The following is a 21,036-nucleotide window of genomic DNA, read 5'->3' as shown; positions in this document are numbered from 1 at the left end:
AGTCCCCGCATTGCTTCCACTTACTTGTGCCAGGCTCCTCACTTTCATCTATCCTATCCGACCTCCCTTTGTCAACTCTTGTTCTTTTCCGGCCCTGACACTATTAGGTTTGTGAGGGCTAGGGAGGCTTTCATTTTCATGCCTTTCGTGGCCCTTGTCTTCCTTTGGCCGATACCTTTATTTTTTGAAGTGTCGGATCCCTTCCATTTTTCTCTCTGATTAATGTTATATAGAGGATAGTTACCTAGTTGTACTTCCTCTTAAAACAGTAATCACTACCACCAATCACCACCTTTTCAAGGTCTTTTTGCAGTTGCTCACAGTTCTGTAATGTATGTGTAACTCTATACTGAATATACTGAATAACATCATAATCGTCATCATTTTACTGTTCCAGTTTTCCAGGTACTGTTGGCGAGCCTCTTCCATTCTGTCTGATTGAGATACGTTCTGTTGTTAATGACGTCCTCCAGTGTCCTTCCCCGATCTGCAATGTCCATCCAGTGGGTTCTTGGTCTTCCCACCATCCGTTTCCCGTTTTCCTGCCACTTGTCACTCCAAGTTAACATATGCTGTCCTTGTTGGCTCCACACTCATTACATGCCCAAACCACCTCAGTCTGGACATGCTGATCTAATCTAACAATGATGCAACAATCCCAGCTTCCTTCCTAACCACATCATTCCTCAACTTGTCCAGTTTGGTTTTTTGAATTGTGGACCTAAGGGACTTCATCTCGGATGCCTGCAACCTTGATGAGTCTTTCTTAGTGAGGGTGCAGGTTTCAATACCATAGGTTAAGATTGATATGAAGAACCAATTGAACATCACCAGCTTTGATTTTGTTGGTACTTTGGGATCCCAGAGGAGTGTTTGTACTTGCTGGTAAAAGTGAGAGCTCTTCTGCACTCTATTTGCCACCTCCTTTGTGGCTAGTGTATCTCGAGATATTACACTGCTGAGGTATGTAAAGCTTTCCACACTTTCTAGTGGATGGTTTCCTAGCATGATGTTCGCTGGTCGTCCCTCTCTGTTTATTGCCATCATTGCCATTCATTGAGTCTCAACTGTACTTGTTCCTCAGTTTCTCCCCAGATCATAACATCATCAGCAAAGGCTGTTGCATTTAGTTCACCAGAGGTTTTCTTGATGTTCTTCAATATGTCATCCATGATGGTGATAAACAGTAATGGGATTAGTGAACTGCCTTGCTGGACTCCACTTTTGGTCTTGAAGCAGGATGAATGTCCATCACCCAGTCACACACAGTGTGTACAGTTCTCATACAGCATCTGAATTTTCCTCACCAGTCCCTCTGGTACATTCCTTTTTCTCAGGCATTTCCATATCTTCTCTCTTGCAGTGCTGTCATATGCCTTCTCAATATCAAGGAAAACCATAAACATATCTTTGCCTTTTTCCAAATATTTTTCCATTAACATCATCCACAAAAGGCCTTATATGTGATTTCAGTTCTTTACTCATATCACTTATACATGTAAGAAAACATAAAGGTTCAATAACACTGCTTTGCGGAATGCCCCTCTTAATTGTTTCAGGATCAGTTAATGCTTTGTCTACTCTAATTCTGCGAGTTCTGTTTGCTAGAAGTTAAGCCACCCATTCTGTCACTCCTCTAGTCCGGTAGTCTTTCATGATGTACCCTATCAGAAGCCTATGTCATGAAATTAGTGATCATCCCTATTCTAATACAAACTATAATGTGGCACATTTTTATATATATATATAGCTTTAACTTAAAGATATTTCAACCACTTTTATTACCAGCCTAATTGTGTTATTGTCTTTTAAGATTAAATATTTAGTCACATGTATATATTCCTTATGTGTATTCTTTTCTCTGCAGGTAATTTATGGTGATACTGACTCTGTTATGGTCAAATTTGGAGTCAAAACTCTTGAGGAAGCAATGTCTTTGGGTCGTGAAGCAGCTGAATATGTAACTAGCAAGTTTGTTAAACCCATCAAACTGGAATTTGAGAAAGTCTATTTCCCATACTTGCTGATAAATAAGAAACGTTATGCTGGATTGTATTTTACTCGTCCAGACAAGTATGATAAAATGGACTGCAAAGGAATTGAAACTGTGAGAAGAGATAACTGCCCTCTTGTTGCCAATATGATGAACACCTGCCTTCAGAAACTTCTCATTGATCGGTGAGACTTGTTTGTAATGCAGTATTTTGTACATAACTTAATATAAGGTGGGTGTTCGAAATAAGGCTACCTTAAGCTTTCAGAATTTTTATATGATGTTGTTTGAATACAGTAAACGAAATGAAATGGCGTATGGCTTTTAGTGCCGGGAATGTCCGAGGACAAGTTCGGCTCGCCAGATGCAGGTCTTTTGGATTTGACGCCCGTAGGCGACCTGTGCGTCGTGATGAGGATGAAATGATGATGAAGACGAAGTTCTTGTACGTGTCAGTAAATCTACCAACACGAGACTGATTTGAGGACTTTCAAATACCACCGGACTGAGCCAGGATCGAATCTGCCAAGTTGGGGTCAGAAAGCCAGCGCCTCAACCGTCTGAGCCACTCAGCACGGCTACTGCTTGTGAAAGGATGTGTTTAATATACCACCAAAAGCGAAATTAACCAATTATGGTTAAAATCCCGACTCTGCCGGAAATCGAACCCAGGACCCCTGTGATCAAAGGCCAGCACGCTAACCATTTAGCCATGGAACCGGACTGTAAATACAGTAATAGGACTGTAATTCTTTTATACAAATTTGTGTTTAATTTAATGGTATCATAATCATGTTAAGCATCATACGAGAAGAATAGCACATATTTGAATTAATTACAGTGTGGCCTTATTTGCAGCTGGTGCTTCAAATAAGGCAACCCAATTTTATTTCCATGAATGAAAGAGGAAAAATATATATCAACATGTTTTAATGTTTCCAGTGCAGTGAAATAGAATGCAGTATAAAGTACCTAGGTGAACATAAATTATAAAAAATAAATAAATACAAGACTTTTGGATTGAAATCACACACATTTTGGACAAATAAACAACCTCATTACAACTATTACCGAAACCAAATTAGCCATTAACAAGCTCCCAGTGGAATGCTGCAACTAAGTTAGATATGAAGTCAAAAAAAGATTGCCAAATTACATCAATAGTCTCAAAAATACCACCACCACCACCACCATTAATAAAAAGCAACTTAGAGACTTCTAAAATAAATATTAAAAACAATAACCTCATAATAACTAAAGTTGACAAAGGGAATACTACAGTCATCATGGGCAAACACGAATACTTAAACAAAACTCAGCAAATTTTTTTTGGACAACACATTTCAAGTTATCAAGAAAGATTCTACCAACAGAATTCAAAGAACTCAAAGAAAGCTCAAAATAATGCTTAAAAACATCAATATTATCCTTAGTGAACAGGAAACCTCCAAATTAATTACAATGCATCTCAGACTTCCGACAGCTAAGGCATATCTTTCTCTCTAAGAGAACAGTAAAAAAAAAAAAACATACAATTTTGCAGTATTACTAAGGACTTACAAATTCAACCTTACCATTCATTAATTTAATATATCACCAAAAAATAGCCAAACTCAAACAAATATATAGAGATAAGACATTATTAGAGAAGAGAATTGTGTAGGAAGAGAAGGATAAGAGTTGGGAGATGTTCCACACAAAAAACCAAAGGAGGACTCAAAAGGGAATCAAAAGATTTTGTATGGAATATTGAAGAGTGGGAGATCAGACATAGAGGATATTAAAGCAATTGAAACAGAATCCTAATCCAGAATATAGAAAACATCAGAGGAAAATCACCAGGAGTAGATGGATTATCTGCATATATAATAATCAAAGCGGCGGGCATACAAGGTTTTCAGTGGCTACATCGAACAGTAGGAGTAATCTGGAGAGAAAATAAGATACTAGATGAATGGAAAAAGGGATTGATCATACCAGTATTCAAGAAAGGAAGCAGAAGAAAGTATACAAACTACAGAGGAATTACCCTGCTACCACTCTGCCTCAAGATGTTGGAAAAGATTAAGAACAAGGATAGAACATCAGTTTGAAGAAGAGCAACACTGCTTCAGAGGCAACAGAAGAACAATAGATCTTAACATTGTTTTATTTACTTGGTTTACTGTTTGTTCGAGGAGATCCCATAACTTTTCCGCCGCTTCTTTCCTGGACTACGTTAGAAAAATTTTTCCCATTAATTCGGGGAATGAGCATTTATGTTGGTATAAATTATGTTTATTGTTTTTAAGGTTAAAGTTGCAATTCTTAATGAGATGGTTTGAAAATCAGGGATAGAATATACTGTACTATGCAAGTTTTGTCACTGTCTGGTATCGTATCATGGGAAAGAAAAGATTCCATCCAAATACTCTTGATGTCTACAAAACCTTATGTTGTTTAGTTCTCTCAAAGAAGGCAAAACATATCATGGTCAGATGTTAGTTACCACATATTTCAACAGTGTAAAAACAAGAGGGAAACCAGTGAATATCTTGGGAAACACATAGCAGAGGATTTTATTATTATTATTATTATTATTATTATTATTATTATTATTATTATTATTATTATTATTGCCAGGCTGAGTAGCTCAGGCGTTAGAGCGGTGGCCTTCTGATCCCAACTTGGCCGGTTCGATCCTGGCTCAGTCCAGTGGTATTTGAAGGTGCTCAGATACATCACCCTCATGTTAGTAGATTTATTGGCATGTAAAAGAACTCCCGAGGGACAAAATTCCGGCACCACACAGTCTCTGAAAACCATAGAAGTAGTTAGAGGGGTGTAAAACCAATAACATTATTATTTCCCAAAATCATGGTACAGTTTAAAGTTCAAAGATCCTGATACAGCATCTAAGTCTTCTAGATTGCTTTCTTTAGGTGTGGAGAACATTTAAGTTTCTAGAACTACAAATTCAGTTTTTTAATATGCTGTGTGGCGGGCTATGAGAGCACTTAAAAATTGCTGGCCTGTGGGTTTAAATGCCCCTCTGAGTGGCTGGTACTGAATGTGTAAAAACACAAGAGTTTCATAAAATTTGCCAACTTTTAACTTCTATAGTGTAAATTACTATACTGTACATAGTTTACATAATCGGTATAATTTTGCCTGTCACCAAATATTTACCAAACAACTTTTTAAAAGATTTGAGGGAAAAAATTAAAATATGAATGTTTTGCATGAGCTGGAGATAATCCTTGTGTCACGGTTATCAGAGAAACTTATATTCCAGAAATGATAAACGAAAGTGTGAAAGAAATTATGAGCAAACTTTCAGGACAGAATTTGGTGGTGTATTGTTATGAAACCACAAACACATTGGGCCAGTTGCAGAAATGATGACTAGTTTTAAGCCTTAGACAACATCTTCGTAAATATCGCAACTCTTTGCTTGTCGCAACCAATGAAATTCATCGGTGCGTGCACTGAACGCTAGTCAGCTGTTGTTTTCCTACACATCACACATTACTCAAATATGGCTAAGCATGAATATGACTTGCCCATAGATAAGAATATTGCTTTCAGTGGAAATTAAATCTCATAATTTTATCGACACTAGAACGACACACCACCGTACGAGGAAGTGTAGCTTTGATTATAGTGTTGTTACGGTGGGTGTAATCTAAATAGATTTGGTGAGGGGAAGATGAAAAAATAGTACTGTGTAACCGAATGAGTTGTACGGGCCATATAGATGTAGCTTGCATTCTGGAGATCATAGGTTCAAAACGCATCATCGGCAGCCCCGAAAATTGTTTTCCGTAGTTTCCCTATTTTTACACCAGGCAAACACTAGGTCTATTATTGTGATCACAGCCCTTCTTCCCCAATCCTTATTTTATACGAGGCATGTTTTTTAAGTAAGGGCCGTTTAAAAACGAAAGGTACCGGGCGAGTTGGCCGTGCGCGTAGAGGCGCGCGGCTGTGAGCTTGCATCCGGGAGATAGTAGGTTCGAATCCCACTATCGGCAGCCCTGAAGATGGTTTTCCGTGGTTTCCCATTTTCACACCAGGCAAATGCTGGGGCTGTACCTTAATTAAGGCCACGGCCGCTTCCTTCCAACTCCTAGGCCTTTCCTATCCCATCGTCGCCATAAGACCTATCTGTGTCGGTGCGACGTAAAGCAAATAGCAAAAAAAAAAAAAAGGTTATTTCAAGAAAGTAAATTTATTTTCAGAAAGTACATACTTCACTCTATTCTTCGATATAGTTGCCAAGTTTGTTCAAACACTTATCATATCTCGTAACCAATTTTAAAATACCCTCTTCATAGAAACTTGCCGTCTGCTCCGATAACCAAGAGTTCACTGCCGTTTTCACGTCGTCGTCGTCATCATCATCATTGTAATGGTTGCCACTGAGGTGATGTTTGAGGTGGAGGAACAGATGGTGATCGCTCGGCGCAAGATCAGGACTGTAGGGTGGGTGGTCTAAAACTTCCCAGTCAAAACTGTCCAATAAATCGCGAGTCTGACCTGCAGTGTGAAGTCTTCCATTGTCATGGAGAAGGACAATTCCCTTTGTCAGCGTGCCGCGTCTTTTGTTTTGAATCGCTCTGCGTAGCTTTCTCAGGGTTTGGCAGTATGCTTCTGCATTGATAGTGGTTCCTCATTGCATGAAGTCGACCGACAAAACACCATGCCGATCCCAAAACACCGACGCCATGATTTTGCGCTGGGACAGAGTCTGTTTGGCCTTCACCTTTACAGGTGAGTGTGTGTGTCTCCATTCCATGCTCTGTCGCTTCGATTCGGGCATCATCAATATTTAATACATGAAAATGAAAGCATCTCTTCAGGAAGTTTCTGGACATTAAATATCCAGAACAGTGTATACCACTATTTTCCATGCCCGATCTCACAAGGCTGTCATCTTGGTACGAATCAGAGGTATGTCTTGCAGAACACATAAAAAGATGTGGTAACATTGCTAAAAAGTGAGGAATTTGGTGGGCAAAATGCTGGAGTTGATTTTCTTCAGAATATCAAGGAAGTTGAATTAATTTCTGCTGAAGTAGAGTCTTCTTTTGTAAGGGAAGTGAGTAGTGTCATTGTTAACCTAATTTATTTTCTAGATGGTCAGTCCCATTTTTGGAGGTTCGCCTAAGACAGATAGAACAATCGATCAAGTTTATTCCATTTGAGTATCATAGTGACTAAGTAAAGGAATAACTGCAAGCTTCTCACAGTGCTACTATGAAACATGAAATTTTTATTATAAAGATGACCAACGCTGAATTGCACAGTTTAACAAAACTGACAACTTCAAGAAGTGATGATCCTGCTCGTGAATTCTACAAAGCTGCGAGGCGAGAGTGTTTGATCCTGCAGAAATTGCACAGATGACTCTTGATGGAAATCTTGTAAAAATTGTAAAATCTGTAGTTCTGTTCCAATGTAAATGATATTGTGGTGATAGCAGGCTACAGAGAACTGAGGAGAATAGTGAAAAACAAGCTTAGTTGTGATGAAGAAGTGAACATTATCTCTGTGTTTGCAGGAAATGACCATAAACTATGCTGATTTTGCACAATCCATGCTAAAAGTGATACAGATGCTATGTGCAAATGCAGATTATGGATACTTTTTCTCATGTTATAACAAGGTTTTGTCCGGTAGGCACCATTACTTATCTACAGCAAAACATCAGTCTTTTTCCTGCGATGTACTCTGAGAGCTGAATTTTGAAACTACCGAAAAGTACAATTGAAATCAGCGATTTTCTCATTTTAAGTCCTGCTTTCTGCACATCCAGCTCAACGAAAAACTAATCTCTATCTACAGCTATCAGGTTCTTTTTCAGTTTTAAATATCGTGATTTTGGGCCATGAAGTAGAAATTTTAAACAGGGGATGGGAACAGCCTAGGTATAAAATTTTGCTGGCACTGATGTTTGAAGTTGATAGAATAAAATGTGTGTAGCTAATTTGACTTTCATTTTCAATTTCCCGTCATATGTAAATTTCTTGATTTTGTGGAGGTAATATTGTTGCTTATGCTAGAATTCTTCGCAGCTCAGCACAAGCATGGAGCATTAGATGTGATGTGAGGTACGTTGGGTACCACCCTAATCTGTGTATATGCAATAAATATTAGCAGCCATCTTATATCACAGCTTTCTGTTGCAAAGCCATAGCAGGTGATGACAAGTAAACTGATGAACAATTTTTAATTTTCAAGTAAATTTTATGACTTGTAGGTAATTTTTAAAAAAAAATTTCTGTTTCTATTTTTATGTCTACATGGACTGATTTGTAACTTACGGGGTTTTGTCTCTAAAACTGTTTCGACCGCTAGAAGTATTTAATAAAGAAAGGTATTTTCTTTTTATTCTAGGGATCCAAATGGTGCTGTGGATTATGCCAAGCAAGTGATTTCAGACTTGCTGTGCAACAGAATTGATATCTCACAACTCGTTGTTTCAAAAGAATTAACCAAATCAGATTATGCTGCAAAACAGGCTCATGTAGTGTTGGCCGAAAAAATGAAGAAAAGAGATCCTGGAACTGCACCAAAACTAGGTGATCGTGTGCCATATGTTTTAGTAGCAGCTGCCAAGAATACACCAGCCTACATGAAAGCTGAAGTAAGTATCTTCTCAGTTTGCCCTATTAGAATACATACAAGGTTACTTTTTTTTTTTTTTCCTCATGCCCAGTAGCATGTACCTGGAATTAAGGAATTACTTGGTGTAACTTTGTATTTAGAGCATGAGAAATGAGTGTCAGTTGTTCTTTCAGGCATTTAAACCCATTTTACGAATAGTTGTAATTTTGAAGTATCAGTAGTGCTGCTTAGCATCAGTGGGTAGTAAATTTTCTAATGATCTGGATTCATTGCTATTCAGTTTAGGAGCCAAGGCTATTTTTGGTCATAGCCCTGGGTATTAAAATTGTTGATTTTAATTTCTTTTTGCTGCTTAAAAAGATCATCAGTTTCTTATTGTATGTGTAAGAACTGTTTGATAACTTGTGTTGTGGATTCTGAGGTTGTGTATTGGACAAGTCAGACGAAAAACTGAGAAAAATGAACTTGAGCTTCCCAACATTTCAAAAAATTTAAAATATATGTAGGAAAGCATAAAAATCAAGATTAAGTAAATCAAAAAAACAAAAATTTATCTAACCGTAGTAGCACTAGAGGAAAACGTCTTTAAAATTACTGTAATATTACATTTTGTAACTTCTGAAGTCCATATTTCAGCTAGCATTGGGAGATAGAAAGTTTTACTTCTTAGAAAATGTTACTTTTTTAAAATGAAAAAAAAAAATCTGAATACATTGCTGTTTTTAGTGTATAAAGCATTCCTGCAATGTTTCATTGGATAACCGGTGGATTTTGTTTCTTTAGGGTAGTACTTGAAAATTTTTATTGTAGGCCGCCTGGTAGCCATGATTGTCACGGCATCGAGTCTCTATCATGATTAGCCGGTTCGAGTCCTGTTGGTGGAAAAATATGTCACCAACAGAATGTTGGCCTAAGGATAGGAGGGGTGATGGTAAACAATTATGTACCAAAAGCCTGGATTCAATTCCAAACCTCTTCACAGTGTTCACATGGAGTGAGGACATAATGACACTGTTAATGGTGATTCATCCATCAAATGGAGACATTAGGCCTTGAGCAGACTCTTTAATGTTTTGCAACAGGAATAGCCCATGGGCATCAGTTAGAAGGACCTGCCTGCACCAGACGAGCTGAACATGTCCTTGGACACTCCTGGCACTAAAAGCCATATGCTAAGTAAATAAAAATTATATCAAATTTATGACCAGGAAGGTCAACTACAGACCTTATATTTGCAATTAGGATGCTAATGGAAAAAGACTGTGGAGAAGAACAAGCCTTTATTCCTAATATTTTTGGACATTGAGAAAGCATACGATAGTGTACCAAGGGAAAGAATTTGGCAATGCATGAAAGAACTTCAAGTGCGAGACAGCCTCATAGACAAAGTGAAAATGTTGTATAGTGGGAACAGAAGCTGTATTCAAGTAGGATGTGGTTTGTCGGACTGGTTTGAAACAAAGAGAGGAGTGCAGCAGGGCAGCTCATTGTCACCACTTCTATTTATTATTGTAATGGATGTAATAATGAAATCTATTAAAAGGAAAGAACACGGAGATATCAAAGCCTTCACATTTGCAGATGATGTTGCGATCTGGAGTGACTCAGAAGATGAATTGGGAGAGAGAATACAAAGCTGGAATGAGGAGTTTAAGAAATATGGTTTAAACATCAGCAAGACCAAGACGGTGGTGATGAAAGTGTATGGGGAAGGAGCAGAACCAATAGTCATGTTAAATGAAGCTCAACTGGACAGCGTTCCAGTTTTCAAATACTTGGGTAGCGTTATATCAAATGACAACCTAGCAAAACATGAGGTGAACAATCGAATCAATAAGGCAGCACAATTTTACCACCAGGTAAGACACCTGCTGTGGGATGAGCAAATACCCATGAAAACAAAAATGACATTGTACAAGTCCTATTATACACCAATTCTTACATACAGTCTCGAAACCACAACACTGACCAATAGAGATAATTCCAAACTTCAGGCAGCTGAAATGAAATTCCTACGCACTATGATCCAGAAAACCAGGAAAGACAAGATTAGGAATGAGAAAATTAGAGAAGAAGTAGGAATAGACAATTCTCTCCTAAATAAGATTCAGATATCAAGACTGAAGTGGTTTGGTCACATGAAGAGGATGCCAGTAAACAGAACTGCAAGGAAGGAATTTGACAGAAAGGTAAAAGGAAGACGACCCGTGGGAAGGCCACGAAGGAAATGGTTAGATTTAGTTAAGAGCGATGTAATGCTGAGAGGTCATGATTGGGACAAGTTGGTGGAGGAAGAATGGTACAAGGACAGGATGAGATGGAGGAGGCTCATATACCACACCCGGGAAACTGGAGATGGTTTAGGATGATGATGATGATCAAATTTATGAGGCCATGGATGATATCAAATAAGAAATTAATAATTTCGAGAGGGGAAATTGTGCTAGCTGTAGGACTGGCTCTTCTTCTTGTTCTTCTTAAATCAATTTTAGCCTCCATTATGTTTGAAAGCTTCTCTTCTCCAATTGCCCTCCTGACACCCTGCCCTTTCTTGTCTTTCCTCTCATACTGTAACATTTCATCTCACTGATATCTGTATTTTAGTCAGTGTCACATTTCTTACTAAGTTTTAAGAACACAGTAATAATAATGTTATGCATTTAACTTCTCTTCGCACAAGATCATCAGAGGCACAACAATGCCAAGTTTTTTGTTGTGAAATGGTTTCTTTTCTGGCTTTGCTCTCATAAAGAAGATTTTGTCAAGATTCAGTCCTATAACTTGGGCCCTGGAAGTCAGCACTCAACTAGTTGGACCACTCAGTTGACTCTGGGCCATAGAAATATTGAAAGATATTATTCTAGATTGGAAGCTGAACCACCAGATTGTTTGAACTTGGACCCAGCTCATTACTTCTTGTTGACAATGTTGAAATACTATTAGGTTGAGGCTATGCTGCTTAGGACTTGAAACTTGGATAGAGCAATTTATGAAGCTAATCAGCATCTAAAAGCCACTAACATAAACCGTGCGTTGGTAACGATACAAGAAGCCCTAAAAACTGCAACCATTCCGGTCATACAAAGGACAGCAAAACCATGGTTTGATACAGGATGCTATCTGCTGCGAAACAAAGTTCTTCAAGCCCTACATGAGGCCAAACTACATAAAGAAAGGACTGGAAACATACGCAGTCAAATGTAAAGAGTACAAAGCCATGCTGAAAGCGAAAAAAAGCCCTATATATAGAAAATCAAGCTCTTAGGGAGGCAGAAGAAGCTCTTACAGACCCTTTTGTAGCCACCAGGATCCAATAGAAAACAAGCAGAAATCCAAATGGAAGTATGGGAAAAGCACTTCTCACAGATCCTGAACCTAGCACAATCTCGCAAACTGCATACAGCACTACCCATCACACTGAAACTAGCTCAGTCTCACAATTCACAACAGAGGAAGTGAGAGCAGCAATAAAGGAGACAAAAGACAGGAAGGCGACCGGCCCGGATGGGATCTGCAACAAGGTGCTAAAAGACTCAGCAGATATACTAAGTGAGCTATGGACAGACCTGTTCAGTAGATGCCTATCATCAGGGGAAATACCAGACAAATGGAGGAAATCCACGATAAAATTAATCTACAAAGGTAAAGGCGAAAGCAACGACCCAAACTCATACCGTGGTATTGCCCTGGAGAATAACATTTTCAAAGTCTTTACAAACCTAATCCTCAAGAGACTTACTCCGACACTAGATCCAATGATCTCTGAACAGCAATTCAGATTCATGAAAGGAAGGTCCACCTTGCATGCCGTAAGCAATCTATTAAACGACATAGCGGAAGCTTGTAGACGTCCCAAAGGAATATTTCACACAGTATTCGTAGACTTCACAAAGGTTTTTGACTTATTGACCAGATGATATAGATGTTGATTCCAATAGGGAATCTGAAATATTAGTTTCGAATGAGTAAATTTATAATACCAATATAAATGGTCCGTTATTGGACATTATAAATCCTCCAGCCAACTCATTCCTGGTTGCCAGCGTTTCGCCCCCATGTGCTAGGCTGGGCTCATCAGTTGGTACCTAGCACACCTACCTACGCAGTGGCCTCCACGGTATGCACTAGCCAGCATCTTGGTAGGTGTGCTAGGTACCAACTGATGAGCCCAGCCTAGCACACAGGGGCGAAACGCTGGCAACCAGGAATGAGTTGGCTGGAGGATTTATAATGCCCAATAACGGAGCATTTATATTGGTATTATTGAGCAGATCAAAGCTTGTTCAGAAACTAGAACATATGTTAACAGAGGACCACGGATTCACACAGGTAATAAGGAACATTTTGGCCTACAATGAAGTGGAAGTATGTGACGGAATATCGACCTCACAAGAAATAATCCAGACAAATGGAGTTCAAGGGGACCCACTGAGTCCCACCCTGTTTAACTTCGCGACAACAGACATCACAATGATTCTAGAGGAAACAACTTCAGATTCTCCCTATGTTTACGCAGACGACATGGTCCTGGGTTCCCCAAACCGGTAACAGCTACAGAAAGTACTAAAGCACCTTCACCAATGGGCAGTTGATAACGATCTCAGCATAAACCAGAGAAGGACAGTGTACATGGCTTTCCAAAAAGGGGGAAAACTAGCAGCGGAGAACAAAATGACCCTCGGCGAAGAAGAACTCACGTCGATCAGTACCTACAAATACCTTGGCATCACCCTGCAAACAACATGCCTCTTTCAGGCACCACATAAAGGAACGAGCAACAGCTGCCATCAGAGGAATATATGATCTGAAGAACATAACCAAACTCTCACTACGAACAGCAATGACACTCTTCCACGCCAAAATAACTCCCACTATCTCATACGACCTAGAGTAATATGGGAAAGCTTCCCACAACAGACCTCACCACGATAGAAAAAGTGAAAGCACGATTCTTAAGAGAGCACTGGGCGTGGCAAGAACGTCGCCGTCCAGACTAATCTATGAATTAGCGAGGGAACCTTTCTATATCGAAGACCTCCGATTCAGACTACATCTGCCATCTACCCTGCAAATGGAGAAGGTATTTGAGCAGAAGCATCTGAAGCACCAGGACATACCGCTGGATTTTTATGCAACGGATGCAGTGACCAATAGACGATGGACACAGGAAAATCAGGAACTAAGAAACGTAGTCACAAGACTCGCCGTCCACGACTTCCATCACAAAATTTGCAAAAAATAAAATATCATGAACCGAACAAAGAATGTATATGCTCTCTGTGTGAGAATCCATGTGACAAATACCACATAACACTGTGTAGTAACAGGGAAAAGAGCATAGTTCACTATAGCAAAGACTAAACCGCCTCGAGCATCTGTAAATCGCAGTATGTTGTGTAACAATATTTCGTGCTTACTTTGTTACCTTGAAACCTATTGTTGTATCCCATTATATGGCCATCTGGCTGCAATAAATTCTTAATAATAATTCTTAATAATGATAGTTTAGTTGAAATCTTCAGTGCAATTTTGTAAATAGTATGTGTGGACCTTCGTGACAGTAAGCAGTGATTGCTAAACCTCTCATCCTCTTGCCTTGTCAATGATCAAACCACAATGCACACATGCACGTATGTGAGTAAAATTTAAGCATTTTGAGTTTAATTCTATTTCACCGGGCGAGTTGGCCGTGCGGCTAGGGGCGCGCAGTTGTGAGCTTGCATCCAGGAGATAGTGGGTTCGAGCCCCTCTGTCGGCAGCCCTGAAAATGGTTTTCTGTGGTTTCCGATTTTCACATCAAGCAAATGCTAGGGCTGTACCTTAATTAAGTCCATGGCCGCGTCCTTCCCACTCCTAGGCCTTTCCTATCCCTTTGTCGCAGACCTATCCGTGTCGGAGCGACGTAAAACTTTTTTTATTAAAAAATTCCCTTTCCCTTCAAAGTTGACAAAACGTACGATATTCATATCACAAATAACTATTATCCTTGACCACTTTTTAACTAACTATATATTTGTTTTTTACATGATGTTTGTGCTTGCCTGCAAGTTTATAGAATGTATATGATGGGGATAAAGATGTGATTAATACTCATTACACTTTTGTTGCTTTCAGGACCCCATTTATGTGTTGGAAAATAATATTCCAATTGATTCTAATTATTACTTAGAGAATCAACTTTCTAAACCATTGCTAAGAATTTTTGAACCAATTCTTGGTGATAAAGCTGAATCTCTTTTACTCAGTAAGTACAAAAAAAAAAAAAAATCTTACTTTACATTAATGTCATGTATATAATTTGTAAGAAATACTATAGTAAGAACAAAGTTATCCATTTAGCAGTTCATACGCACAAGAAAAAGGCACTCCTTTTTCTTCTTCGTATTTTGACTAAACAGCTGGCTGCAAAGAAGGCTACTATGCCACTCGTTATTTTGTAATCCAGTTGTTTATTCATTGTACCATTGTTTCAAAACTAAAATGCTGTATGTTTTTATTAAAGTATAAAAAATTGTATGATCACTGTGGGCAGATTGAGCTGTTACGTTTTATGCTTAAAATTTTTGTCGTAGTTGTAATCCCTCATTTTCAAAAATGCAAGAGTTATTTCACTTAAAGACTTGAAAAAATGTAGCATGAAATTTGAGGTCATGTTCCTGACAGTCCATTATCAGTCTTTTTCAGAACTTGGAACATTTAAAGCCCTTGCTCTTTAATAGAAGATTCAGAATTAATACATATTTGGGTTTAGGAAAAGAATTATCAAGCTAGTGCCATAAAAGTGAATGTTTCAAAATAAGTAATTAAGACGATCTGGTCAGTAATTGAGGCTAGTGATAGGTCAAACTTGCTCTTTCAAGGGAGCTAGCTCATTCACTCCCGCTCCCAGCTGAGAGTCGTTCAAAAAGAGTCGACTCTTGGGAGCGGGAAGGTTGGAGCGAGCTGAGGAAGTCAGGCCACTCTCCGCCTTCAGGTTCATTCATCCGGGGGGCAGATGGCTCTTCATGGCTTCTGGTTGCTCTTTATGACTTACAATACCAATATAAATGGTCCGTTATTGGACATTATAAATTTTCCATCTAACTCATTCCTGGTTGCCAGCGTTTCGCCCCCATGTGCCAGGTTGGGCTCATCAGTTGGTACCTAGCACACCTACCAAGACGCTGGCTAGTGCATACCGTGGAGGCCACTGCGTAGGCTTCTTAGAGCCACCGGCAGTGCCAATGCACTATGAGAAACTTTCCTCACTACCAAAAATTGATGCCTGCTTGACCATCAGATGATATAGATGTTGATTCCCAAAGGGAATCTGAAATATTTGTCCCGAATGAGTAAATAACGGACCATTTATATTGGTATTATAAATTTACTCATTCGGGACAAATATTTCAGATTCCCTTTGGGAATCAACATCTATATCATCTGATGGCCAAGCAGGCATCAATTTTTGGTAATGAGACAAAGTCTCTTAGTGCATTGGCACTGCCGGTGGCTCTAAGTAGCCTACGCAGTGGCCTCCACGGTATGCACTAGCCAGCATCTTAGTAGGTGTGCTAGGTACCAACTGATGAGCCCAACCTGGCACATGGGGGCGAAACGCTGGCAACAAAGAATGAGTTAGCTGGAAAATTTATTATGTCCAATAACACACCATTTATATTGGTATTATAAATGTACTAATTCGGGACAAATATTTCAGATTCCCTTTGGGAAACAACATCTATATCAACTTTATGACTTACGCGAACGAACGAACGATATAGCGCAAATAGTTTACGTTTCCCACAACAGATGGCAACACACTGTCCAGTTTATCACGCTACTCGTGGAATAAAACAAATGAACAGCTAATATATGCACTGCTGACAACATTGGCAATTAATCCAATTTATTTTTATTTATTGTATGGCAAGTATACAAAAGAAAAAGAAAATTTACAGTATATACAAGGACAAGAATGTGGGTAGCGTTCACATTTACAAATTGATGTACAGTTGCTATAGCCATTCTAAGAAGGGAGGTGTAGCACTTATGACATCTCGGACTGGTCCGTCATACTTCCTCAGAGGGCACTCCTCAATAATGTGCTGCACTGACTGGAAAGGGACTCCGCAGTCACAGGCAGGGGATTCCCGAAGTCCCCACTTATGTAGCAGCTCATTACATCTAGCGTGGCCTGTTCTTAAAGGATTGATTTTAGACCAGTGGTGTCTCTTCAGGTGAAATCCTGGGAGTCCAGTTGTGGGGTCATCGCTGCCTTGGTGTTTCACATATGCACAGCTCCAGCTTTGACACCATTTTTCTTGGCTATTGAAGCCAGTTATGTCATGCCATATTGGGTTCCTTGATTTAAGACGAGAAGGGGGTAGGTCATTAAGGACCTCATGGATTGGGAAATTCTGTGGATGATCAGGATGGTGTAACTTTTCCACTCGCGTATAGTTGCTTCCTGTCGTCTCAGTTCCGGAGGTGGTATGTTACTGATAGTATGTAGCCACGGGATTGAGGTGGATTTTAGTGTGCGTGTTATGGTTCTCATACATTCGTTCAAATGGACGTCGATCTTCTTAGTATGATCGCTACATTACCACACCGGGGCACAGTATTCAGCCACTGGATAAAACCTGGTGAGGGCAGCAGTGCGTAGTGAGGATGCATCAGCTCCCCATGTAGTCCCAGCTAGTTTCTTCATGATGTTTCGTGACTTAAGTTTCTGACTTGTGTTTTCCAGGTGCTTTTTGTATGTTAAATAACAGTCAAAGGTGGTGCCAAGGTACTTGGGGTTGAAATTATGTTTAATTCTTTGTTTGCAGAACACAACGTTGAGCTTTTGGTGAGCTATTTGGTTACACCGATGGTATGAGCATACTTCTGTCTTGGCCGGATTTAGGCAAAGTCTCCACTTCGTGTAGTATGCATTCAGGGTTTCCAAGTCATTGGAGAGAATGCTTTCCCCCCTCTTCTAATGTGACAGTTTGGACAGCGATGGCTAAGTCGTCAGCATAGCAGAATTTCTTGCTGATGGTGTTATGCATGTCACTGGTGTACAAGTTGAAAAGTAGTGGGGCTAAGGTGACTTTGAAGTACCGATTTGTCAGCACGTTCTTCAGAAAGGCTGTGAGTTTTCGGCAGCATGTATGCTTTTCAATTTTGAATGTTAGTCCATTCAGCCAAACTGTATCATATGCCGCTGTCAGGTCAACAAAAGCGACAGATGTCTAGCTTCTTCTGGAATCCTGCCTCAATATATGATGTTAATGCTAATATAGCGACTTCATTTGATTCTGAAACCTGCTGGTATGTTGGTGTTATGTTATTTATTATTTCTGGATTCTGGATTATTTCCTGGATACAGTTTAGGATGAGGCGTTCCAGCAATTTGTAGCAAACACTCAGTAGTGCAATAGGACGGTAGCTTGAGGGATCATCTGCTGGTTTTCCTGGTTTGAGGATTGCCATGGTGTGAGCCATGTTTTTCCATGCTTCCCAAGATATCGTATGAATTCAGGGAAAATACCATCTTAACCTGGGGTGCGACATGTAGAGATAACCTCCTCGTTGTGAACCCTGGGCAACGGACTGCTTATGCAGGACAGCTGATAGTCTACACAAATAAGCGACTGAACTAGATCCTGGATCTCTCACGGTTAAGCAAAGTTGCATCAGAAAATCCAAATATAAAGCTTTATATACAGCAGGGCCTCTCAAACGCCGAAGATCTCATGCGTACAAACTGAGGTGCAGAGGTCCTGTGCACAGTGCATCGGTCCCACTTGGCTTGGATCAGCACTTCGTCTTGGGGCGACGCGGCTAAGCTCGGCTCAACTCAGCTCGGATTTGGAGTGCTACGGAGCAAGTGAGGAAAGGGGAGACAGGCGGAACGAGCGAGACAGGCGTGGGGAAAGTGAGAGACAGCGCTATTGCTCCAAATCAAGGAGCACTCATGTCATCCAAGCTAAGTTGTCTTTTGCACCTTGCACCGCGCAGTGCACTGGTGCATGCACCCTGAGAGGCCCTGATATACAGTAACGAAGAAATGTATCACAAATATACAGTATTAATGGATGAGATCTAATATTACTTCGCCTAAGTTCCATTCTTCTTAAATGATGTCTTTCAAGACTGAGTGCACCGTACAAGATATATGTTTGAGATATTGGCATTACTACGGTATATATTAAGACATGAGTTATTTATTTATTAAAGCCAAAGTAGTGTTATTTTACAGACTACTCATGACTTCTGTTTTTATTTGAAGGAATGAGATAGCGTGAGATAGTTCATGTGTCCCACAACAGATGGCAACACAATGTCCAGTTTGGCATGCTACTCTTGGAATAAAACAAATGAACAATTAATATATGCACTGCTGGCAACATTGGCAAAAAAATCCAATGGTAAAGCTTTATATACAGTAACAAAGAAACCTATCACAGATATACAGTATTAATGGATGACATCTAATATTACTTTGCCTAAGTTCCATTCTTCTTAAAATTATGTCTTTTACGATTGAATGCACCATACGAGACGTATGTCCGAGATATTGGCACTACTTCCGTTCGGTCGTGGCAGTCTACTGGAATTTTTTCCTGATAAACATGAGACGAGTCTCCAGTCCTGTTCACATAATTTACATTTCACTAAATAGATGTCATGAGAACATTTTGTTTTGAATGGAGATACAGAAAGTTTCTCGCTCCACTCTCCGCATTGGATCAACAGATTCTTTCATTCAATACTTGTAATGCAGCATAGGAAACATAACTGATTAAATGCGATCTTTAACAAAAATAATCGAAAATGCTATCAACACAAATGTACATAATAACCATGTATAGAAGCTCTTACAATGTACTGAATTTTTTCCTTTTTCGCGTACAGTATGTCACACACTCTTCTAATTTTTTTTTTTTTTTTTTTTTCAACATGATTACACCGCAGGAGACGTATATGTTCGATATATTGGCATTCCTTACACGATTACACTTCTTCTTCTTCTCCTCCTCCTCCTTCCGCTTTTCCCGCACATGGGTGCAAACTATTTGGCCCTGTTTTACGACCGGATGCCCGTCCTGACGCTAACCCTATGTTGAGGGATGTAATCACTATTGTGTGTTTCTGTGGTGATTGGCAGTGTGGTGTGTTGTCTGAATATGAAGAGGAGAGTGTTTGGACAAACACAAACACCCAGTTTCTGAGCCAGAAGAATTAATCAGAAGAGATTAAAATCCCCGGCTATGCCGGGAATCAAATCTGGGAACCTCTGCACCAAAGGCCTCAACGCTGACCATCCAGCTAAAGAGTCGGACTCCTTACACAACTACACGTTCATAAATACCGTAATTATTTGAAAATATACTGCAGTATACACTTTGGCATGAGTTATTTAGCCTATATTTTAAAGCGAAAACTAGCATTATTTTATATTTTCCTTAAATCGATTTAAAACTACAGTATATCATTTTATCCACTGTGCCGTAAGACCAAATGATTTTGGCAATATGTTGATTCATAACTATGACCGCATTTAAGAAGTAGGTGAATATTTGTCAGAGTATTTCTTAATTATTTCAGACAGAATAAAACTACGCCGTTTCTACTCGCCAGGTGGTATATTCAGTATTCTGGAGAGTGACTGTTGTTCGTGCTTAGTTTAAGATAGTTAACCCAAACTTGGTGGTGTTTATTTTCTCTTAACCTACTGGATCTACAGTAATCTTCATAGATTATGAATGCATACAGGAAATAAACTGTTAAGTATTGCTCAATAACATGTTGTTTATTTCATTTGATTGTTTCGTTAGGTAGTAGGTTGCCAGAACTATGGCACAAATAACGTACATGGCAGCCAGACCACAACCACTGGTGCACTGAGTGCAGGACGAGGCTAGACTGGGCAGCTTATAAAAAGAACGTGGCATCTGTATGTCACGTGATTATCTGAAGCATGGTATTGGCTAGAAATGAACGAGAGTCAATGCTATGAGCTAGCTCTTTCTTGGAGTCACGGTTGATGGTGCAGGCCGTTTGTTGATAAAAGAATCAGCTCGTAAATGAACGACTAGCTCTCAAGGAGCAAGGAGGGAGCTGTCTCATACAAGAGTTGACTCTTAATTGAACGACTAGCTCTCAAGGAACAAGAAGGCAGCTAACTCATATAAGAGTCGACTCGTATTTGAACGACCAGCTCTCAATGAGAGAGCTAGCTCTCTCCAATGAGTCATTCAAAAGTCAGTTCATTCGTGAACAACCCATCACTAATTCAGGCATGTGACTAAATAAAAGATTGTGTTACAATTCAATGCATGTTGCATATTTGATGGAATGTAGGTCTACTTTCACCCCCATAAAGTGGTTGAATAATTTTCCGTGAGAGCAGCACGTACCAGTGGCCGTTGTTCGAGCATCGCTTGTGTTGTGTCTGAAATACA

At 39.5% G+C, this 21,036-nt stretch overlaps 1 protein-coding gene across 3 annotated transcripts in view; it reads left to right on the top strand.

Annotated features, from left to right (window-relative positions):
- Positions 1 to 21,036, top strand: part of PolD1 (DNA polymerase delta) — a 213,130-nt gene that overhangs the window by 167,983 nt on the left and 24,111 nt on the right. For all 3 annotated transcript variants that reach the window (XM_067149778.2, XM_067149780.2, XM_067149779.2), the window contains 3 exons: positions 1,868 to 2,178; positions 8,372 to 8,621; positions 14,717 to 14,846. In XM_067149778.2, coding sequence (XP_067005879.2) covers positions 1,868 to 2,178; positions 8,372 to 8,621; positions 14,717 to 14,846 — 691 coding nt within the window. The remainder of the gene's footprint in view (positions 1 to 1,867; positions 2,179 to 8,371; positions 8,622 to 14,716; positions 14,847 to 21,036) is intronic.

Source organism: Anabrus simplex, chromosome 6, assembly GCF_040414725.1.
Source record: "Anabrus simplex isolate iqAnaSimp1 chromosome 6, ASM4041472v1, whole genome shotgun sequence".
In the NCBI taxonomy this organism is placed as follows: Eukaryota; Metazoa; Arthropoda; class Insecta; order Orthoptera; family Tettigoniidae; genus Anabrus; species Anabrus simplex.
Note: the sequence above shows the minus strand (reverse complement) of the source record. Positions and strands in the feature narration are given on the sequence as shown.